Source organism: Neohortaea acidophila (assembly GCF_010093505.1).
Source record: "Neohortaea acidophila strain CBS 113389 unplaced genomic scaffold BDY17scaffold_3, whole genome shotgun sequence".
In the NCBI taxonomy this organism is placed as follows: domain Eukaryota; kingdom Fungi; phylum Ascomycota; class Dothideomycetes; order Mycosphaerellales; family Teratosphaeriaceae; genus Neohortaea; species Neohortaea acidophila.
This window is the reverse complement of record NW_022985512.1, coordinates 2,170,368-2,189,503: the sequence shown is the minus strand read 5'-3', so window position 1 is coordinate 2,189,503 and position 19,136 is coordinate 2,170,368. Positions and strand designations below refer to the sequence as shown.

Here is a 19,136-nt window from a genome sequence, read left to right as displayed (position 1 = left end):
TCGTCAGACACTTCCGCAGTGGCCATCATCGACCAGACTGCATGCCATAGCTGCGTAGATCCAGCAAGGCATGTCTGCTGCAGGTCTCGAGTGCCACACATCGGTAGCAAGGTCCTTCTGCATGTCGGGGCCTCATCATGCGTCAGGCATCTCTCTCATATCTCATTCATCCATCTTCATGCTCATCACATCACGGAAATCCTCCATTGCCCAGTCTCATCCCCTCTCCACCTGTTCCAGACCAGTTGCCCGTTTTCGCCTTGGGAATCTCCAGTCCAGCCAGGGTGACATTCACTCGATGTAGTCGCAGCAACAGCGTTCGCTCCACCTCTTCTGCAGCCGCAGCCGCCGCAGCATGTGCTGACTTGCGGGCCTCTTTCTGCGGCGCAATCACCAGCCCCTTCACCACGTCTAATCTTGCATCGAGCATGCCGGCCTCGATCATGGACAGAATCTCGTCTTCCATGGCTTGCGGATCGGAGGAGAGGGGAGGGAAGGTGGAGGCGAGTGAGGCGAGAGACACCTGTGCAAAAGAGGAGAGGTATGCGGTGATGCTCTTCTCGCGAATGCGGAGAATTAGGCGATCGAGATGCGATTCCTTCGCGGTGGGAGAGGCCTGAGCACCGAGGAAGACATCAAGACTCCAATCACTGTAGTATCGACGGAGTGTGTCGAGGCATGCTTGGTATTTCGCAGTCGTATACAGACTGATCGCCTTGCGTAGGTGAGGTTCGAGCTCGAGGAAGGCGCGAAAGGGCCCGGCGAGGACAGTGTCGTTGAGCGTGTCGCGAGTCATGGTGGCGAGAGCGCATAGTCCGCCGTAGATGGCAACATCGTTCCCGCTCGCAATGGCACGAGTCGCGTTAGTGCCTTGAACAACGCCCTGTGAAGCGTACTCAAAGGGCGTGGAGAGGAATGCGACGGCAGCCTCAGGGTAGGAGCCGGCGCCGAGGTGCGCAAGTCCGCCCGACACGTGCATGATGGGTGTGATTCGGACCATCTCTTCCTCTTTGATGCCGACGCTGCGGAGACGATTGGCATTGGCGAGGGCAGCGTTGAGATGCAGATGTGGAGCACCACCGGTCTGTTGTGTGGCAACTGCTTGGAGGAGGGCGGTGTGGATGAGTCGTAAGGTCATGCTGGCAACGTGGGAAGGCGTGGTGCAGTAGTCGCGCATCTTGCCAAACGCCTGATACGCAGCGTTGTAGCCGGCGCCAGTGGCGGACTGGGGGTTTTGGGGATCCGGAAGGGGTCCGCCGGTGAGGAGGAGATGCATAGCAAGATCCTCCTGTCCCATGCGAATGCTCTCGCGGATGAGGTTATTCTTGTACCCACGCAGCTCTCCTTCCAGTCTCGCCAACTCGCGCTTGTTGCCTTCTTCCTGCCTCTGCATCCATTCCTCATCCTTCTGCTCCAACCCGCTCACGCCCAGCTTCTCGGCAATCTCATAGAGACGGTTGTACAGCAGGACATCTTTCCCTCTTTTTGCGGCAGTGATGGCGAGATCGAGGCTTTGCTGTGAGAGGGGAGGGCAGTGTGTGGCGACATGAGCGAGTCGGAGGGGCAGAAGAGGGCCTGGCGGGAGTGGGAGTCAATTTGGCACCAAATGACGGTGGAGTCAAGGCTCAGCTTACCTTCGTAGTTGCTTGCCCATGTCTCAAGATCAAAGGTAGGGGCGGGAAGATTGGCTGGGAAGGATTAGCTGATGGTCTTCGATGAGGACCATTGCGGCCGAGAGCTCACCGTGGTACGCCATCGTGCTCCCCACCCACGGCTGGCGAGTGAGGAAAGAGTGTTCAGATGGAGGAATGAGTGACAGAGAGAGGGTCAAGAGACTGCAAGCGCAACGGAAATGAGCGAGGGTGATGTAGGATAAAGTGGTGGAGCTTGATGATGTCGCAGCTCAAGGCGTCGTTTGAGCGTTGCCGCCTCCGCGAAAGTCTTGGCACAAGGCTTGCTTCATACCTCACCTTTACATTCACGCCGCTCGATGATGATGATAATGATGATGAAAGGGGCACAGAGAATGATGAACGTCTGAATGCTACTACATCACTAAACGTGTCAAGTCGACTGATCCATTTCCAGGAAGCATTTCTCTCCGCGTTGCAAGGAAAGATCGCGATGCCTGAGCATGCTCATCGCAAGGCTGCGACGTCCCCGCCACCCTTGGATCAATTGGATCAAGCAATATCTGGAGATGCTCTTTCTCACATTATCCCCCAAACTGATCTGCGACAGCTCATCTACGCCGCACACTCCATATCATACTCTCACTGCATCACATCTCATAAGGGCCCGGAACACCTGAGAATCTCGCCTGCCTGCTCTCGGTCTCCATCTTGCACCAGTGGACCGCAACGGCGGGACGATGGATCAAGGCCAGAACGCGTCCTTGCTCATCGGCCCTCCAGGGGTGAAAGTTCCCGGTGCATGACCAAAGAACGGCTGTAGATCAGAACAGTATGTGCAAAGTGCTTCGACATGCGCCGCATGCAATTTCTTCTTATCCCGACGCACCACCAGAACGCTCCCCGTCCTGTCCCAGTGCCAGGGCGTCGCTCCCCAATCTGAATCCGAGGGTCACAGCACGAAGAGAGAGCCACAGAGCATCAGGGTTTGTAAAGTCGACGCTGTCCGCTCGCTCCTTGCTCCATCCTGAGTCTGCCAGATACTCCCGCATGAAGATGGGAAAGCCAATACGTTCCGCAATGTCGGAAGTCTCGCCCGCGCAAAAATCATAGTCCTCTTGAGATATCTCGACTTCCTCGTATTTGGCCCTCCCCACCTTCCGGTCACCTATGCAGTTGATTCTTACACCGCTGACCTTCGTTCCGGAAGCTGGCTGCACTGATGGTGTGGACATATTCGTTGGCTGGTCGGCGGTACGTCGTGTGGAGTAAGCGGTGTGCAGAGGTGACTTTCGATGGGCTGGTGGTTTGGTATCGACCACCGAGAGGGGCGTCGGAATAGGTGCACGCGGTTTACGAGTCCAATTCGGCGGGGTTTCTGGAGGTGGACTTTTGTCAAGAAAGACAGTAATATGGGCATCTATCCAAACATCTCAGAGGAGGCCAGGTGTGGCGTCCCGAAACTTGGTGCAACAAGCCAGCGCAGCACCTACGTGTCGATCTGGTGCTACCATCGCTACCGCTCAGCGAGTCGACATACACAAAGATGCGGAGTGTTCGACACACTACCCTTCCCACACCGCTTCCAAGACAGAGAGCCTACTTCCCGTAGGTAGCCGCCCACCCTGGAAGCGAAACCGCGAATCTGCCGTCTCGAACAAGGCAGCCCAGTCCTCCATGTCTCTTTCCTTGGAATTGAAGAGCTGGAGCATGATCAAATCGGCGGCACTGCGTCCGTTAGTAGAAGCGACAGAGGGATGTCACAGACCGTACCGCAATCTCTCCTCCTTCCATCGTGACCCACCACTAATGTTGCGTGGCATGACGTGCTCGTTGATCACGATACGAGCGCCGGGCTTCAGCGCGGGTACCAGCGCCCGCAAGATACGCGCAGTACTTGTCCGACCAGTTGTGCAGGATCCAGCGAAAGAGGTAGACGTCTGCCACCACCGGCTGAGGCGTGAAGAAGTCGTGCGACATGAACGAGATGTGAGTCTGCGATGGTGGTGCTTGTGCAATCACCTCGGCCAGGTCCTGTACGACCACACTGAGGGTCGGAAAAGACTCCACCAGCCTTCGTGCGACGGCGCCGTGGGAACCGCCGAGCTGTGTTGTTAGCCTTGACGCTTCAGGTATGCGTACGGCAACTTACATCTACCACCACGGCAGATTTGAGCGATGCCCAGTCATACCCGGCGACCAAGTGCCCAGCATCAAATCCGGGGCTTTCCGTGAGATTCTTCATGGAGTTGGCAAATCTCTCGCCGCGCTCTGGCTGCACTGCATAAGTGTCGTACATGCCCAGTCCTGTGCCACTTGCGAGGGTGAAGCCCTTTTCACCGTTAGCACTGCCCAGGAACACTGTGCAGATCCATACCGTCTCGTTTGGCTCCTCACTGCCATGCCACCTGGCCAGCGCCTCGACCGTCTGACTGGCCGCACTCCAGCTATCCCCAGTATTGAAGCGTAGCCATGCGTTCAAAGTCGGCTTCTCGGCGAGTAGACGGGATACAGCATTGTGGGCAACTCCGTCCGGGCCGGCCTCGCAAAAGACGTTCTTGACGACGGCATGGCGCAGCAGTCGTCGAGTCGTGGACTCCGGGAGGCCACATGCGGCCGCGAGGGTGGCACAACTCGCGCTGCCATCAATTGGAACGCAGGACGCAAGCCCAAAGCGAGCGACAGCTTGGAAGCTGATCCATTCACTGGGCTGAGAGGTCTGTCAGGAAGCGCTGTGTGGGATGGAGGGGTGCAGGCGACTACCGTTATGCTTGTGAGAAAATCGTGTGGGCCAAGCAGGAGGTTTCGTAGTCGCTGAGTAGCATCAATGGCAGTCAAACGGGCGCTCTCAATCTCGACCTCGGATGGCGGGATCTGAGATGTCGAGGGTCCGGTCACCGCGAACGAAGGCTGCGGCAGGCCATTTTGATCGAGGTAGGCGGAGACCTGGGCGGTGCTTGTAGCGATGATGCTCGCGAGCTCGGTGATGCTTTCTGTGGCCATGGTCAATCGGTAAAGTAGAGTTGCGCCTGGACTGTACAATCGAAGGATGCAAGGTGTCTTGCTCTATTATTCATGTTGTATGACAAAACGTGAGTAAGATGAGATTTGTCCATGGAACATGAAACATGAACATGCCTCGAGCACAGCCGAATGAGAAAACACAAAGTTGCAGTGTTTCGTAAAGCGGGTATTGTAGAAGACGGTCGAGGAGGAGAGAGTCCAGGTTGAGATGGACTCTCTCAGCGGCTGTTTGAGGATCAGGTTTGAGAATGAAGCATCCATTCATTCGTGTCCCTCGTCTCCTACGGAGGCCTTCCATCGCCGTCTCTCGTCATGCGTCCAGTCTTGGTCGCGTGGGGCTTGTACAAGATGCAGACACCATTGCATGCCGGAGGATTGTCGAGGTTGAATGCGAGCCGGGACGAGCTTGGACCGCATTCCCACATAGCCTTGTGGGAGAAGGAGATGTGGTGGGAGGAATATCATGAATCGGCCATGTCGTATGGTCTATTGCAAACGATGCGCGAGTCTGACGAACCATCTCTTGCCTTGTAGTGTTTTGGTCAGCTCGCTCCACCGATAGGCAGATAGACCATCCGCTCGCCGTCTTACGCCCGGCTGACTGTGCAGTCGAAATGGTACAAAGACCGATGACGCCCCACCAGATATCTTTCTACTACTTGCCTCTCCCCAGCTTTCGCCCAAATGGGGTCCTTAAAGCCACCACGACTCTACGGCGTCTTCACTTATCCCATTTCGGATGGAGATGCGTCTGCTGATTTGACCAAGGATGAACCCGAGTCCAAGATCAATGTCAAGTGTCCCTTGGTAGACTTCCGCGATCAAGTCTTCCAGAGCAGCTCGCATGGCGACTACAAGGCGGAAGCCGCGTTCATGAAGACGCATGGCTTTACAGCCGTGAAACACGTCTCAGCCATCACGGACTCAAATGTGTTTCACGACCCGCCCACCGTACAGAGCATCTACCACCCCGAAGTCGTGGAACTCGTAAAGCAAGTCACTGGATGCAAGACTGTGGTTGTGATCAACAGTAACTGCCGCGGGGAGATATCTCCTCACGAACCCAAAGTGGTCATCGCCGATTCAGCTCAACAAATCGAGGAGGCGCGGCACTGGCCAATGATGTCGCCGCCTCTACGCGCCCCTCACAGTGATTACGCTGCGCTCGGTGGTCGACAGGCGGTGAGGAGCGAAGTTCCTGGGCTGAGAGCTGCAGCAGAGGCCGCCGGGATTATTGCTCGTGAAGACGCCATCTGTGGTGCTGCCGGTGTCCCCGTGGACGAAAGAGCAGGAAAGAAGGCTCTGGAGAAGGACTACAATGGCCACGCAAATGGCAAGCTGGGCCCGAGATATGCTGCTTTCTCCATCTGGAAGCCTCTCAAGCCTGTCACGAGAGATCCGCTGGCGTTGCTGCCGTGGTCATCGGTGCAGCAGGTGGGAGACCTGAAAACAGAATACTATGACAATCGATTTCTCAAGAACAAAATGGCCTGGATCAAAGAGTACGCCACGGTGGAAGTCAGACCAGACGCAGTTGAGCGGATTGGCAACGGCAGTTCCGATGCAAATCAACTCGAATGGTACTACATCTCCGACATGCAGCCCGACGAAGTGCTGTTTGCGAAGCTGTTCGACACCGCCGGCCTGGGCAATGGTGCGGCGGAGGAAGTCGGGAGTTTCCATGCTAGTCCTGACCTCGGAGATGCTGCATATGGAGATGTTAGACAAAGTATTGAAGTCCGATGTATGGCGTTCTGGTAAGCCATGCAAGGTGAACATTCGCTGCCCAGGAATCGACCCGCACGCAACGGGGATATGTCCAACTAAGCACCTTCACGATCAGAGAAAGTTGTGGTTGGAGAATCATGCCAATTTCAAGTCATATTCCATTCTTGAGTGCTACCGACGAGCCTCGAGAACACCCAAACGTCTCTTTGTTCCCACACCTCCGCATGTTGCACGCTCTTCGTATTCGAGTTGATACAGGACTTCCTTCCCATGCCTCTGATTTACTCCTTTCAACGCTGAGGATTCTTCCCTTTCTCGGAGCTAGACGACTTCTTCTGCCCGGAGTGACCCGAGTCTTTTGTGGGGTTGGCTGCTCTCACGGTCAGCACTTTCTCGAGGTTGGCAAGTTCTACTGCACTCACCAGGTTTCTGATGAGACACATGAGGTGTTTGCGGAGCGGTGGCCTTCATTGCCGACTTCACTGGTTGGCTCTTCACCTCGGCAGCCTGGACTCCCTTCTTGGCTGCTCGGTAGCCGTAGTCTTTGACAGCTGTGCCCTCTTTCCCGCCATCTGTAGTCTGTGCAGGAGGCGTCTCTTGTGGCAATGCGCCGCTCATCAAATAATCACTTTTGTTGACCTTGTCCTTGCCTTTTGAGTGATTTTGGCCTGGTGTCGCTGGCTTTGTCGCTCCGGTGTGATGATCTTTCCGGTCTGATGAGTGATGTCCGCCAGAGTGATGATGTTTGCGATGCGACTGTGATCCGGATCCACCACTTCCATCACTGCCATGCGGGTGGCCGTAGGTGGTTGACCATGCTTGACCCTCCCACACCCCCAGCTGCTCGAAACGATCGGTGAGTGTTGCTTGCAGGATGTCAGAACCGCGTTGGCATCGCGCGAGGAGAAATCGGGAGTGAGCTCACCTTTGTTCCCAGATTTTTGCATCGCATCAGCGTAGCCTCGATCGTATGCATAGTTCCACATCCGGGTGGCTTTGAGTCGCTTCTCCGCCTGCCGTGCCTCCTCTTGCTGCCGCTCCCTTGCTCGCCGCTCTGCCCTGATCTGCTTTTGGAGCTTGCGGTAGTGGTCGTGTTGAAAGAGCACGAACGCCGTACTGATTGACACCATCTTGAGACGATCGTTGTAAGCTTGTCGCAAGCAAAGGTGTTGGAGCCCGCCTGCGAAGGTGTGTTGGGTTTCAGGCAGCCTTCTCCGAACGTGGAAGGTGTGAAGCTCGCACGTGAGTGAATATATTGGGAAGCTTGGCTTTGTTTTCCCCTGCATTCACTCTCGGAACGAAGCATGTGCAGAATGCGTCTAACACATGACAGAGACTGCGGTCTCCAGCAGAATCAGCTGCATTTGCTCGGGAACCGCCATGCAAGTGTCGGACTGGACTTCCACATCCAGAGGTGATGCAGAGTCTGTGGGAGGAGCTCGATCTCCATCGAGGAGACTTCGATGCCATTCTCCATACTGGCACAACGTGTTCCGCTTCCGATTCAGGGATGGGGACGCTGACGTTCAGCATGGGGATTGAGCCAGCCACAGCGTTTGGGAACGTGCTCGCCCTCTTCCACTGCTTCACGAAACTCCTCGGCGGAATACTTCGCGGCGCTCATCCTCACTCGTTCCGTGTTCCCATCAGCAGAAGGGAATCGATGGCGAGTTCGTAGCACGAGATCTGACAGTGCGCTTCCAGTGGGCGCAAAGAGTGTTGAAGTTGGTGTCGCGCCGGCAGAGAGTGCCGCCATGCATTCCAGAACAGCGAGCGGTTGCATTCCACATGTCCAGTACGTATCACCCGAGAAGCAATACGATTGCCGCTGACGAACACATTCAAGGTCAGAGCCCTGGGCGAAAATCAACTCTTCGCTGAAATGCTAACCACCCATCATTTTGATATCTCCAGAGACTCAGCCCGTTGACCGTTGCTCGATCGCCTTGAAAGTCATTCTGCACCCCTTGAAAGGCTCGGTCAATGGCACCCTCCTCCGTGACCCTGTCCACAACGGTGTAGCGTATCTCCCCTAGGCCGAGGTTGGCTTTACTCAGAACGCCCTGCGCCCGCCATATTTACTGCAGCTCATCGTATATCCTGTGCGCCTTTACGCCGCCCGAGTCCGGAGCGATGCCGACTCCTACGCCATTCTCAAGTCGGATGGGCGGCGCGGTGTAGATGGAGAAGGCTGAAGTACAAGATGCAACGTCTTGGATGGTCGGGACGATGACATCTTCCATCTTCGATGCGGGAAGGCCGTGAAAGAGGGTCAGATGAGGCACCCCCTTAAGGAAAGCACTGGGGAATAGTGCTTTCGCAGACTCGTCACGCGCTTGTGATGCGCGTTATCAGTATGCAGCGTGAGAACGAAGGCGTTGTCGGCGTAAGGGCCTTTGTAGGATGGCCTTCGTTGCATTTTGTACCGCTGTTTCTTGATCCAGGTGTTCTGTTCAATCACGCTGGGGTCATTTCTCCCTCCCTGCTGTGTTCCCATCAACACCGGGCTGCCCGAAATGCTGCGAAGCCCAACCCTCGTCACCAATTGGCCTATTAGCTGGCTCGCACATCTGCTCCAGCTAGTCGTTGTCATTGAGAAGTGGAGTGCCCATGAAGATGATGTGACCTGGGAAGAGCCGCTGTGAGACGTCTTGCTCTCACCCCGCATCACCACATCCCCGCACCCAGCTTCATCCGGATTCCACGGCTATTCCACGAAATCGCAACACCCACATCACCAACGCAATGGCACCTACGCAGGCGGACCTCGACTTCGGGCTGGCAATGTACATTGACGAGATGCTACCCGAGGAGATTGAGCAATGTGACGAATTCATCCGCGAACACCGCATATACATCCAAGACTGTCGAGACGGGATCAAACAGGCACAAGACGCACTTCGAGCGAATGCGACATCGAACCACGCTAGCAAAGAGCAGACTACAGAATGGAAGGAAGAGATTCGGCGTCTTGAAGCGGAGATGAGAGAATATGAAGAGGCAATCCGGCTTTCTGAGCGGGAACGGTATGATCCTGGTCGAGCAACGACGGGCAGCTATCGAGAATCGTTGAAGATCGTGATGCCCATTATTACTCCTCGTGGCCTCTCCGTTTGCTGCACATCCACACAGTTGCCCAAGCTCTTCCGCCGTAACAACAGCTTGCACCCGTCACGATGTGCTCGTAGCCGAATCCTCGCATGCCTGCCATGTCAACGTCACCCACGCCTTTTGACATCCCCGTCAAATACGTACAGTATTCGGAGTTGCCGCCGCAGGCAGCAGAATTCGTCAGCCGCGCCATGATGTCCTCGAACATCGTCGAGCATTAATGAGCACGTTACTCATCAGATCAACAGCTTATCAATAATGGAAGTGAACTCCGATACCTGCTCTCGTATGTACTTTCTGTGCCAACAACGCTGCTTCCCCACGCCCTTTGACAAGCACATTCTCTGCCAAAACCCCTGCCCCTTCGAACTCCGCAGCAAGTGGCTTACCCCGATTACGGCTGAGCGAATCGTATATAAGGTACTCGCGACTGCGACTCCCTCCCCCACCCCAGCTTCTTCACCAGATTCACTACCACTTCCAAGTCCCGCGTGCCGGACCGAATATCTCGCCTGCGGTAACGTTGACGGTCTGGGTAACGGCCGACCCAAGATAGTCGCTCGTCATGATGACATTCGTTCCCCACCAGCTTGGGAATGATCCGACTGGGAGTTGGACGAGGAAGAAGATGAAGATTGCCGCCAAAGCCAAGCCCGTGTCCATGGCCGCAGAGGTCACGTAGTTCTGCATAGAGGGTCAGTACATCATCTTTGGAAGAGTTGCCCAAGGCTAAGAAAAGGCCAAGCAGCGGTTCTCCGCATCGGAACCACCCAACTGGGACACAGAACGGTCGAAACACGATATAGACTTACGTAGGTCATCCTACAACAAGTGTCAGCAAATTGAGTGTCTCAAATGGGGCTGCAGAAGACACAAGGCCAATGCATCGATTAGACCCTTGCTCCGCGAAGACGATACATACCACCAGCCGCGGTAACGATTGCGAATCCATTTCATAAAGATGAAACCAACGGTACAGTACGCAAGCTATTGGGCAATCAGTTCCGATCTCGATCAAGCATCCGAGCGACTTACAATGTTCATGGCCGAGTACGGCGGGATGTAACCCATGCAGGAAAGGGCGACGGGAATGTTGACAGCCTTGAGCCACGAGTGCCTGGGGAAAGCTCGCACGAGACCGTACGTGATGATGGGCAGGATGAAACCGACGAGCCAGAAGTACTGCAGCCCTTGGTACACGGCGCCACTGGAGAACAGGCGTTTGGCACCAATCGCGCCCCAGATGACGGAGGCGTTGTAGAAGGTGGCGATGTACAGGCAGGTGAAGTCATTGGAGGCTGCGGAGGTGCAGACATTCTTAATCTGACCCAGCGCCCATTCGATGGTGCCAAGCTGGCACAGGCATGACCACATCGTCGCCACAAGCTGCGCCGTGAAAAGAGATCGCTGCGGCACGTGCATGTAATGGCCGAGCTTCAAGTCTTGCGCAAAATACAGGGCCTGGCTCGAGGTGATGTACCCAAAGGTCTGCATCAATCAGCGACTCTGCTCGGGCATCTCGAAGAGGACCGGCGTCGACTTACCTTGAACATCATCATCGCAACAGGTGTTCCTGGATACGTCAGCGAGAAAACTGGGAAACTTGGGAGAACACGGCGTACCGGGCTGCAGATAACTGATGATGAACTCGGTAAACACATTCAATCCCAGCTGGATATTTGTCATGGCCTGGATGATGCCGATTGGAACGGTCCAGGCGCAAGCGATGACCAACGCCAGCACGACAGAAGAGGCTTTCATTCCAGTGGGGAAGGCACACGCAGCGGCAAACGCGAATCCACACATGACGGCGAACAGAATCCCATACCACCAAACGGGAACCAGACTGTACTTGCGCATGATCTTCATATGGATGTCGTCGAGCTCGCCCCTAGACGCCTTCCACCTCCGCTTGAGCTCCGGCCCGTGATAGAGGAAGGTATAGCTGACGAGGGCCGCGATCGAGGCAAAGGAGATGCCGTACGTCAGAGCGAACGTGGTGGGCAGGAAGAGCGGCGAGTAGGCCTCGTACGCAGCCGGATCCACGGTGTTGTCGGGCAAGAGGATGCGCGTCACATTGTACGGCAAGCCCTGGTTGTCGAAGATGGCGTTCTGGCTAATTGGCAAATACTGCGAGTACCACACGCCGCTGTAATGGACGGCGGGCGTGATGATCCAGACAATAATGATGATTCCTCCAAGGATGTTGGCCGTGGCGTACCAGGGTGAGATCAGAGGACTGCCGAAAAAAGAGTTGATCTGAGCCCAGTCAAGGGTGAAACCGGTAAGAGGAAATCCAAGGGAAATGCCCGTCGTCTGGCCTGTGAGCTGGTTCAGAAGGACATTGTCTAAAGTCTCCGAGTCAGCAGATGGGCGTTTCAACGGGGTAAGCAGGAGAGAGGTCTACTAGGTGCAATCCATGTGGTCCTGCGGTGATGAGCGCCATTAGCTAATGTTTCTCGCCGACACCGGCAGCAGATCAACATACCACGCAAAGTAGCTGAAGGCCGGAACCATGAGGTCAGGCAGCCACGACCAACAGAACATGGCACCGAGGATGATCAGGAACCACTTGTAACGGGAGATGGCCCAGCCATTGGTTTGTTTCGGGTCACTCGGCTTTTGGTCGTGCAGGGCGTACATGAAAGCGACGTTGACCAGTGCACCGGGCCAGATCATCGCCGCCGGCTCCACAATCCATCGACGGACCATGCCCGCAATTCCGAAGCCGAGACATTGTGTCGATCTAAGCAAGTCAGTACAGAGAAGGAGATGGGAAGATGTGCGGGCGTCTGCTGCTGGTAGGATCGAGGAAGCGGTCAGACGTGTCATGCCCAAAGCATACTCACAATGCAAACAAGATGTTGAAGCCCCTGCGAATGAGTCAGTGGGAGAGCTCGGGAAGAACAAGAAGGAGTGGATGCATACCAGCCAAAGCCCGGGATCCGATAAAACTCTTGGATCGAAACGACGGTATCCACAAAGTATCCCGTTCCACCGCCGAAGGCGGCATTTGCCATGACAACAATGATGGTATGTTCCTTCACATTGAACGGCCCAGGGTTGAGATTGAACTTGAGGCCCATAAGACTCATCTCGTGATTGGGCATGACCCGGGCCCAACCAACGCCCAGGGGGTACGCAATCAACTGCACGACGTAAACCGGGATGTTGACAATGGGGTAGCGCAGGAAGAACAGCCCGTTGACGGCAGACACGATGGTGGTCAAGAACAAGCCAATCGTCCAGGCGCGAATGGTGCCGGCGGGGACGTCTTCATCGTAGTTGCGCACGACGGCACGAACCTGGGATGGGCGATCAGCTCGAGCACGCCCGACTCAACGGCTGCCAACTTACTTCGGGATACGGAGAGTCTTCCACAAGCTCGTCGACGAGAACAGCCTCGCCTTTTTGGTCATGGGCGCGAGTGGCATCTTCGATGGCCTCGAGCGCAGTGGCGGGCAGATTGGGGTCCAAGGAATGCTCGGCGCGGAAGGCGCTCAGCCTGCGGTTCGCCTCCGCCTCGGAAATGTCCTTCACGGCGGTCGCATGGCTGCCTTTGTGTACGTTTCCCCCAAACTCGTCGGCAATCTTGCTTACGACTGCCGGCTCCTCGCCCAGTTCGTCGAGTTCGGTCACTTCTCGGGTGGTTTCGACGACACCAGCCTCTGAGGTGTTGGTGCGCTTGAAACCCATGCGCTTCAAGGGGTTCTTGCTGCTGCTCGCCATGGTGCGCGAATGAGCAGATGCACGAAAAGAACGATGCTATGAAGCGAGGGCAGGCGAGCAGCACGACCGGGACATGGCTGGCCTTTTGTATCCTGCAAGCGAATGCTACCCCCCCTTTGAGCCGGGCCAATTATCCACGACCCGGGCAGTGGAAGCAGACGCACAATGATGCCAAGATGCTACTGCATTATTGACCTTTGGAACCAGGCCAATCACTATCCCGGGAATTCGATGTGGCGGTTACTTTCACGGCCAAGGTCCTTCTCGAACGCCGCTAGTAGCCGTCTGGTCGTCGCGAATCGCGCGGGGCGACGTGCTGAAGCGCATCATCCAAGATAAGGGCCACACGACGGCGCGCACGATGCTGCCGATTGCGGGGAACCGGCCAATGGCTATGCGGGGCGCCGTGGGGGTCCACAATCTTTTGATTGCTTCTATCAAGTACTCACGCCACCTCATCTTGCCACCATCTCGAGCATGCCGCGGCCAAGGGCAGGGATCAGCGCCATGTTCTGCGTGTGAGTCGAACGGAGATACCAGGTATGCTTGTGGTCCGCCACTTGCTGGGCGCCGACTCCTGGGCTTTGCTTGCTCCCGGCAGATAAAGCTTAGGCGCTCGACCACGCAAGTGTCCGGCGCACAAGTGCTTGGCCGCCACAATCGGATACTTGCTTCTTCAGGTCAAGCGTGGGACCTCGGCGTAATCTGGAATCACAAAATGCTTGGTGCGGCGAGCTTCCCGGCGGTGCGGCGCTACATAGCTCTATCATCACGGACCTCGGTGGGTGAAACGTCGCGATGTGACCTTGCAAAATGATGCTCTCTTCGTCTGACGCCTCTGCCCTGTGTCATTTGGCACTTCACTGTTGATGAACAAGGAATGGAGTCAAAGTATTCCTTCAGCACCTTAACGTTCCAATAACGTGGCGAACCGGGCCGACGCGAAAGCTTGGGCTTTAGGCCTCAGGGTTCGGATCAACTTACCGTCAACGTCAATCACTCCCGCCTTGCCAATGCCTCTCCAAGGAAATATCCATGTTGTTTGGTCTCCCAAACGATTGCCAATCATGGCGTACACTTCTCTCCTTGCTGTTCGTAACTTTCACCGTATACCGGCTGCAAGAGCTTCGCTCCACGGAAATCAAAGTCATTGCCAACCACCGCGTCGTTCTAAAGGCGGTGAGTGCTGCCTCGTCAGCCACGGCACACGTATCGATCGTTTGACGAAGATGGTAGGTTCTCAGCGCAGCAGTTGCAGTATGTATGGTGCTCGCGAGCGGCTGGATGCTCGACTGGACAGCTGCGGTGGGAATCTGTTGGCTCTCAATCCTTGAACATCAGAAGTCTCTACGACCATCGACACCGCTCACCCTCTACATCCTGGTCTTGATCTTGGACGATGCATATTCGCTCCTTACAGCCGGTGCTACCGGTTTGCGCTGTTCCAAAGCTGTGCTGTCAGCATGCCTGTTCATGCTCGAATGTCAGAGCAAAAGCAGCATTGTGCGATCACAGTATCGCCATTTCTCCCCCGAGACTCTTGCTGGGCTAGTCGATCGAGCATTTTTTGACTGGATCAAGCCGATCCTCTCCACTACCAGCCCATTCGTCGTTCCCCCCATCGATGAAGCCTTCTCATCGAACATCCTGGCAGCACAAGCGATACAAGACTGGTCTCGTACAAGTGTGTCATCCAAAAGGCTTTCGGATCGGACAACTAACAATTCCCATCAGCTAGGGAGAAATATGCTTTGCTTCAATCGCTCTTCCGCGTCCTCTGCTCCCCCTTTCTTGCCGCCGTTCCCCTTCGTCTGGGTCTGATCGCGTTTCGATACGCGCAGCCTCCCCTCATGGCCGTCACCGTCGACTTCCTCCATCACCCTCGCTCTCAGAATGCAGATCATTCCCCCGCCGTGATCACTCTCGCAGCACTATTCATCTACACTGGACTAGCGGTATTCAATTCGACCTACCGACACCAAATCGATCGATTGGCAGTTCTGACTCGAGGCTGCTTGATCGGCCTGCTCCACCACAAGACACTGCACATCCATTATGCCGTCACCAAGCCTGACGATGGCAGAGTCATGGCGCTTCTCAGCAACGACGTGGAAGCCCTTATTCCGATCGCAGAGATCGCCCACGACACCTGGGCATACTTGCTCGAAGTCGTAGTCGGCATGGTTCTGCTTTCACAGCGGATAGGCTGGGTGAGCGTCATGCTGCTCGTCGGAATCTTCGGTACTGAAGCTTCTCGCCCATCCTCTGCTCTATCCTTCGTTGACTCTTTTCCAGCTTGCTCTCGAGTGAGCCGATACGTTGCCCGACACCTTCACCCACGCCAAAAGCGATGGAATCAGGCTACTCAGCAACGTCTTGCCGCCACAAGCTCGGCACTGAGCGCACTGAGAAGCGTTAAAATGGCAGGGGCAACAAGTCTGTTACGCCGAAATATAGTCCAACTCCGTCAACATGAGCTCTCGGAAGCAGCAGCTCTCCGTTGGGTCCAAGTCTTTTACAACGCAAGCGGTCCGTTGTCTCTTTCAAGGCCATCCGACACGTCCAGCTGACACACGACTAGCCAATGCGCTTGGCATCTTTGCCCCTGCTCTCGTCTTTATGACTTTTGCGCTCCTGGCTTCGAGTCGCCATACGTTTGTCTTTGATGCCAGCACCGCCTATACTACCATTGCTATCCTCGCCATGGTGACGCACCCGGCCAACATGGTCATGACCGTTGTACCGAAAGCAATTGGCATGATGACCAACGTAGAGCGGCTCGAAGCCTACCTCAACGAGCCCGACCGAGATCACGACAAACACCGCTCGGGAGGGGACACATTGGTGCAAATTATTAATGCGTCCTTCTGTGCGGGTTCGGAAAATACACCGGTCTTGAACGGCGTGGACTTGGTCGTTCAACGCAACACGATCGTTGTCTGTCTCGGCCCCGTTGGCTCGGGCAAGACGAGCCTGTTAAAGGCATCACAGGGTGAGCTCAAGTGTGCCACGGGCGACGTATGGCTGTCGTACGATCGCATCGGACTCTGCAGCCAGATGCCTTGGCTTCCTCAAGGCTCAGTCAAGGACGCCATCCTCGGACCTACGAAAGCTGGCGAGGATATTGATCACGAATGGTATCAGGCTGTACTCGGTGCCTGTTCTCTCGTTTCCGATCTGCAAGAGTTACCTCATAGGGACCAGACTGATATTGGCAGTCGGGGTATCAATCTTTCTGGTGGGCAGCGTCAACGAGTGGTGAGTCGAGATTGTACGCCTCATCCAAAGACGATGCTGATCTCGGCTGCCAGGCCCTAGCAAGAGCCCTCTATGCCCGTCCTCACTTACTTCTCCTCGATGACCCATTCAGTGCTTTGGACGCCAAAACCGAAACCACCATTCTGCAGAATCTGTTCGGTAGGAATGGCTTTTGTCGACAAGTAAAAGACTTGACGATCATCATGACATCTAACAAAGGTAATGACGGCCCAAGTTGATGGATGACCCCACGTTGATGAACTCTCTCTCCGCCAGTACGACATTGCACATGGGCAGATCATGTCGTTTTGCTTGAACATGGTGAAGTCAAAAAGCAGGGTAGTTGGCCCAAGATGCAGAGCGAGTACGGCGCAGACCTCACTGTTCTCCATGATACACATCCCCAGTCTACTCATGCGACAGCAATCAGTGAGATCAGCTCGCCGAGTGCTCTACAAGTCCGATCGACGTCACCTCGAAGCAGAAACGGACAGCCAGGAGGCTTCGAGGCCTGCAGTAAGATACGCTCAGTCAGCTCAAATTGAACGTTGAGCTCACACAACGCCCACAGGATACTACATTGATGCAGCTGGCAGGACGAATCTGTGTATGCTGGTCGGTTTCACCGCCACGTACAGCTTCTGCGTAACATTTCCGCAGTACTGGCTGAAGTGGTGGACGGAGTCAGTCGGGCACACGCTCTACTACACCACGGGGTACATGACTTTGTCGATGCTGGCGTGGCTTGCCACCAATGGCGGCATGTGGTGAGATACGTTCCCCTGTTGTCACTGGGTTCAAAGCTGAGGAAACGATTCTAGGACTACAGTCATACGGATGGCTCCATCTTCGGGATTTGCGTTGCATTCTCTGCTTCTCGACACCACTCTGGGGTGGGTATCATGCTTCCGCAAGAAAATCAGCCGCTCACAGTCCCCGTAGAGCCCATCTATCGCACTTCTTCAGCAAGGATCCGGGTGCCTTGCTCGAGCGGTGAGTACCATCGGGCACATATCAGGATAGAGTCCACTGATATCCCTTAGCTTTGGTCAAGACATGCAACTCATCGATCGGGGTGTACCTAGCTATCTCTCCGCACTCGCAGTTCGTGAGTCCAAGCACAAGCAAAGCACATCGCATGAGCGGAGACTGACGAGCCAGTAAGAGATCTTCAAACTCACGGTACAATCGTATCTGCTCTTCTCCGCCAACCAGACCCTGGCAATGACTATCCCATTCTGTGTGATTGTTGTTTGGGTCATCCAGAGACGCTATCTACACGCCTCCCGCCAACTTCAACAGATCGAGTCCGAGGCCCGTTCGGCACTGGCCTCATCGTTCATCAATACGGTACGCTGCTTGCTGCTCCAGACTAAGACGATGGCTGATTGTGTGCCGGCTTAACAGGTGGAAGGCCTGTCCACCATCCGCGCCTTCCGATGGGAAAAGGAGTATGCCAACATAAACGCTTCTCGCCTAGATCAATCGCAACGCCCGTGGTACATCTCGATGTGTCTTCAACGGTGGCTCAATGTGGTTCTCGATCTATTGATGGCGTTCGTGGGCGTGGGCGTCGTTGTCAGTGTAGTCTATTGGAGTTTCATTCAAGACGAGGGTCAAGCAGGCATTGCGCTGAACATGGTAATCGTGGCGAACACCACGCTGCTGCGTGCCGTGGAGAACTGGACAACGCTAGAGATCTCGCTTGGAGCTGTGACACGACTCAAAGCTGCGGTGGACAGCATGCCGAAGGAGGACAGAGCTGGTGAGGATTTCATTCCTCCGCGGGAATGGCCGAGTGCTGGGAAAGTTGTGTTGAAGGACGTACAAGTGTCGTACAAGTAAGCTACGGCCGACTTACGTTGGCCTCTGCTTCACTGACTTTCATTACCAAGCACCGAGAGTACGGCCCTCCGTAATCTCAACATGACCATCAACGCCGGCCAGAGAGTTGTGCTCCGTGGTCGCACGGGCAGGTGAGTTGCCATTTTGGAATAACAACCAAAGCATGCACAGCGCTCACACCTCGTTGACAGCGGAAAGTCTACTCTCCTCCTTGCACTCCTTCGCCTGCTCGAGCTCGATAGAGGGTCCATACTCGTCGATGGTATCGACTTGTCCCGAGTTCCTCGCTCCTACATTCGGGAACACTGCTTCATCACCATCCCCCAAGATCCGTTTATCATTCCGGAAAGTAGCCTTCGATCTAACGTCGATTTGTCTGAAAATTGTACGGATGAACAGGTCATGGCTGTACTGCGTGATGCCCAGCTATGGCGAGTGCTTTGTCGGTCCAATACCTCTGAACGCGGCATTCTTGCCACTCCGTTGGGAGCATTGCCTCCACTCACGCCTGGACAGTGTCAACTTTTATCTGTTGCTCGCAGCATCCTTAAACTTCAAGAGCTTTCTCGAACCGACACGAAACCAATCGTTCTTCTGGACGAGGCGACAGCTTCCCTGGATGCCGGGACCGAACAACTCGTCCATCAACTGATCCACCGCCATTTCACGGAGAATGGGCTGACGGTTATCATGATATCGCACAAAATTGATGCTGTTCTGCCGAAGGCACTGCCCGGCATCGACAGGGTTGTGAATATGGCGTTTGGGGCGGTTGTATGACAAGGCCTCACACTTACAGAGATACATCGT

At 55.2% G+C, this 19,136-nt stretch overlaps 8 protein-coding genes across 8 annotated transcripts; 4 read left to right on the top strand and 4 right to left on the bottom strand.

Moving 5' to 3' along the window:
* Positions 1–190: 190 nt before the first annotated feature.
* Positions 191–1,756, bottom strand: BDY17DRAFT_309174 (uncharacterized protein; the record flags this gene model as incomplete). The annotated part of the gene is made up of 3 exons (XM_033735296.1): positions 191–1,575; positions 1,635–1,688; positions 1,744–1,756. 3 exons carry the CDS (start codon positions 1,754–1,756, stop codon positions 191–193), a joined length of 1,452 nt encoding a protein of 483 aa, XP_033592455.1.
* Positions 1,757–3,196: 1,440 nt separating this feature from the next.
* BDY17DRAFT_316014 (O-methyltransferase) lies at positions 3,197–4,634 on the bottom strand (the record flags this gene model as incomplete). The annotated part of the gene is made up of 5 exons (XM_033735973.1): positions 3,197–3,359; positions 3,520–3,737; positions 3,784–3,963; positions 4,009–4,341; positions 4,395–4,634. 5 exons carry the CDS (start codon positions 4,632–4,634, stop codon positions 3,197–3,199), a joined length of 1,134 nt encoding a protein of 377 aa, XP_033592454.1.
* Positions 4,635–5,218: 584 nt separating this feature from the next.
* Positions 5,219–6,537, top strand: BDY17DRAFT_294437 (uncharacterized protein). Its single transcript, XM_033733139.1, has one exon. It carries the CDS (start codon positions 5,340–5,342, stop codon positions 6,414–6,416), a length of 1,077 nt encoding a protein of 358 aa, XP_033592453.1. The 5' UTR covers positions 5,219–5,339; the 3' UTR covers positions 6,417–6,537.
* Positions 6,358–6,966, top strand: BDY17DRAFT_114706 (uncharacterized protein). The gene has a single exon (XM_033729239.1). The coding sequence runs from the start codon at positions 6,521–6,523 to the stop codon at positions 6,929–6,931; it is 411 nt and encodes a 136-aa protein (XP_033592452.1). The 5' UTR covers positions 6,358–6,520; the 3' UTR covers positions 6,932–6,966.
* BDY17DRAFT_112982 (uncharacterized protein) lies at positions 6,709–7,778 on the bottom strand. Its single transcript, XM_033729238.1, has one exon. The coding sequence runs from the start codon at positions 7,667–7,669 to the stop codon at positions 7,001–7,003; it is 669 nt and encodes a 222-aa protein (XP_033592451.1). The 5' UTR covers positions 7,670–7,778; the 3' UTR covers positions 6,709–7,000.
* Positions 7,779–8,989: 1,211 nt separating this feature from the next.
* BDY17DRAFT_294433 (uncharacterized protein) lies at positions 8,990–9,738 on the top strand. Its single transcript, XM_033733138.1, has 2 exons — positions 8,990–9,587; positions 9,639–9,738. Exons 1-2 carry the CDS (start codon positions 9,129–9,131, stop codon positions 9,687–9,689), a joined length of 510 nt encoding a protein of 169 aa, XP_033592450.1. The 5' UTR covers positions 8,990–9,128; the 3' UTR covers positions 9,690–9,738.
* A 227-nt stretch (positions 9,739–9,965) lies between these two features.
* BDY17DRAFT_247181 (OPT oligopeptide transporter protein-domain-containing protein) lies at positions 9,966–13,223 on the bottom strand (the record flags this gene model as incomplete). The annotated part of the gene is made up of 9 exons (XM_033730799.1): positions 9,966–10,178; positions 10,413–10,481; positions 10,530–10,982; positions 11,039–11,067; positions 11,117–11,849; positions 11,964–12,240; positions 12,344–12,367; positions 12,423–12,799; positions 12,852–13,223. 9 exons carry the CDS (start codon positions 13,221–13,223, stop codon positions 9,966–9,968), a joined length of 2,547 nt encoding a protein of 848 aa, XP_033592449.1.
* A 1,263-nt stretch (positions 13,224–14,486) lies between these two features.
* On the top strand, positions 14,487–19,106 carry BDY17DRAFT_316012 (multidrug resistance-associated protein; the record flags this gene model as incomplete). Its single annotated transcript, XM_033735972.1, has 14 exons — positions 14,487–14,907; positions 14,958–15,464; positions 15,519–15,752; positions 15,805–16,481; positions 16,535–16,700; positions 16,758–16,997; positions 17,053–17,248; positions 17,303–17,374; positions 17,424–17,474; positions 17,525–17,589; positions 17,647–17,831; positions 17,889–18,322; positions 18,377–18,457; positions 18,518–19,106. 14 exons carry the CDS (start codon positions 14,487–14,489, stop codon positions 19,104–19,106), a joined length of 3,918 nt encoding a protein of 1,305 aa, XP_033592448.1.
* Between the last annotated feature and the right edge of the window lie 30 nt (positions 19,107–19,136).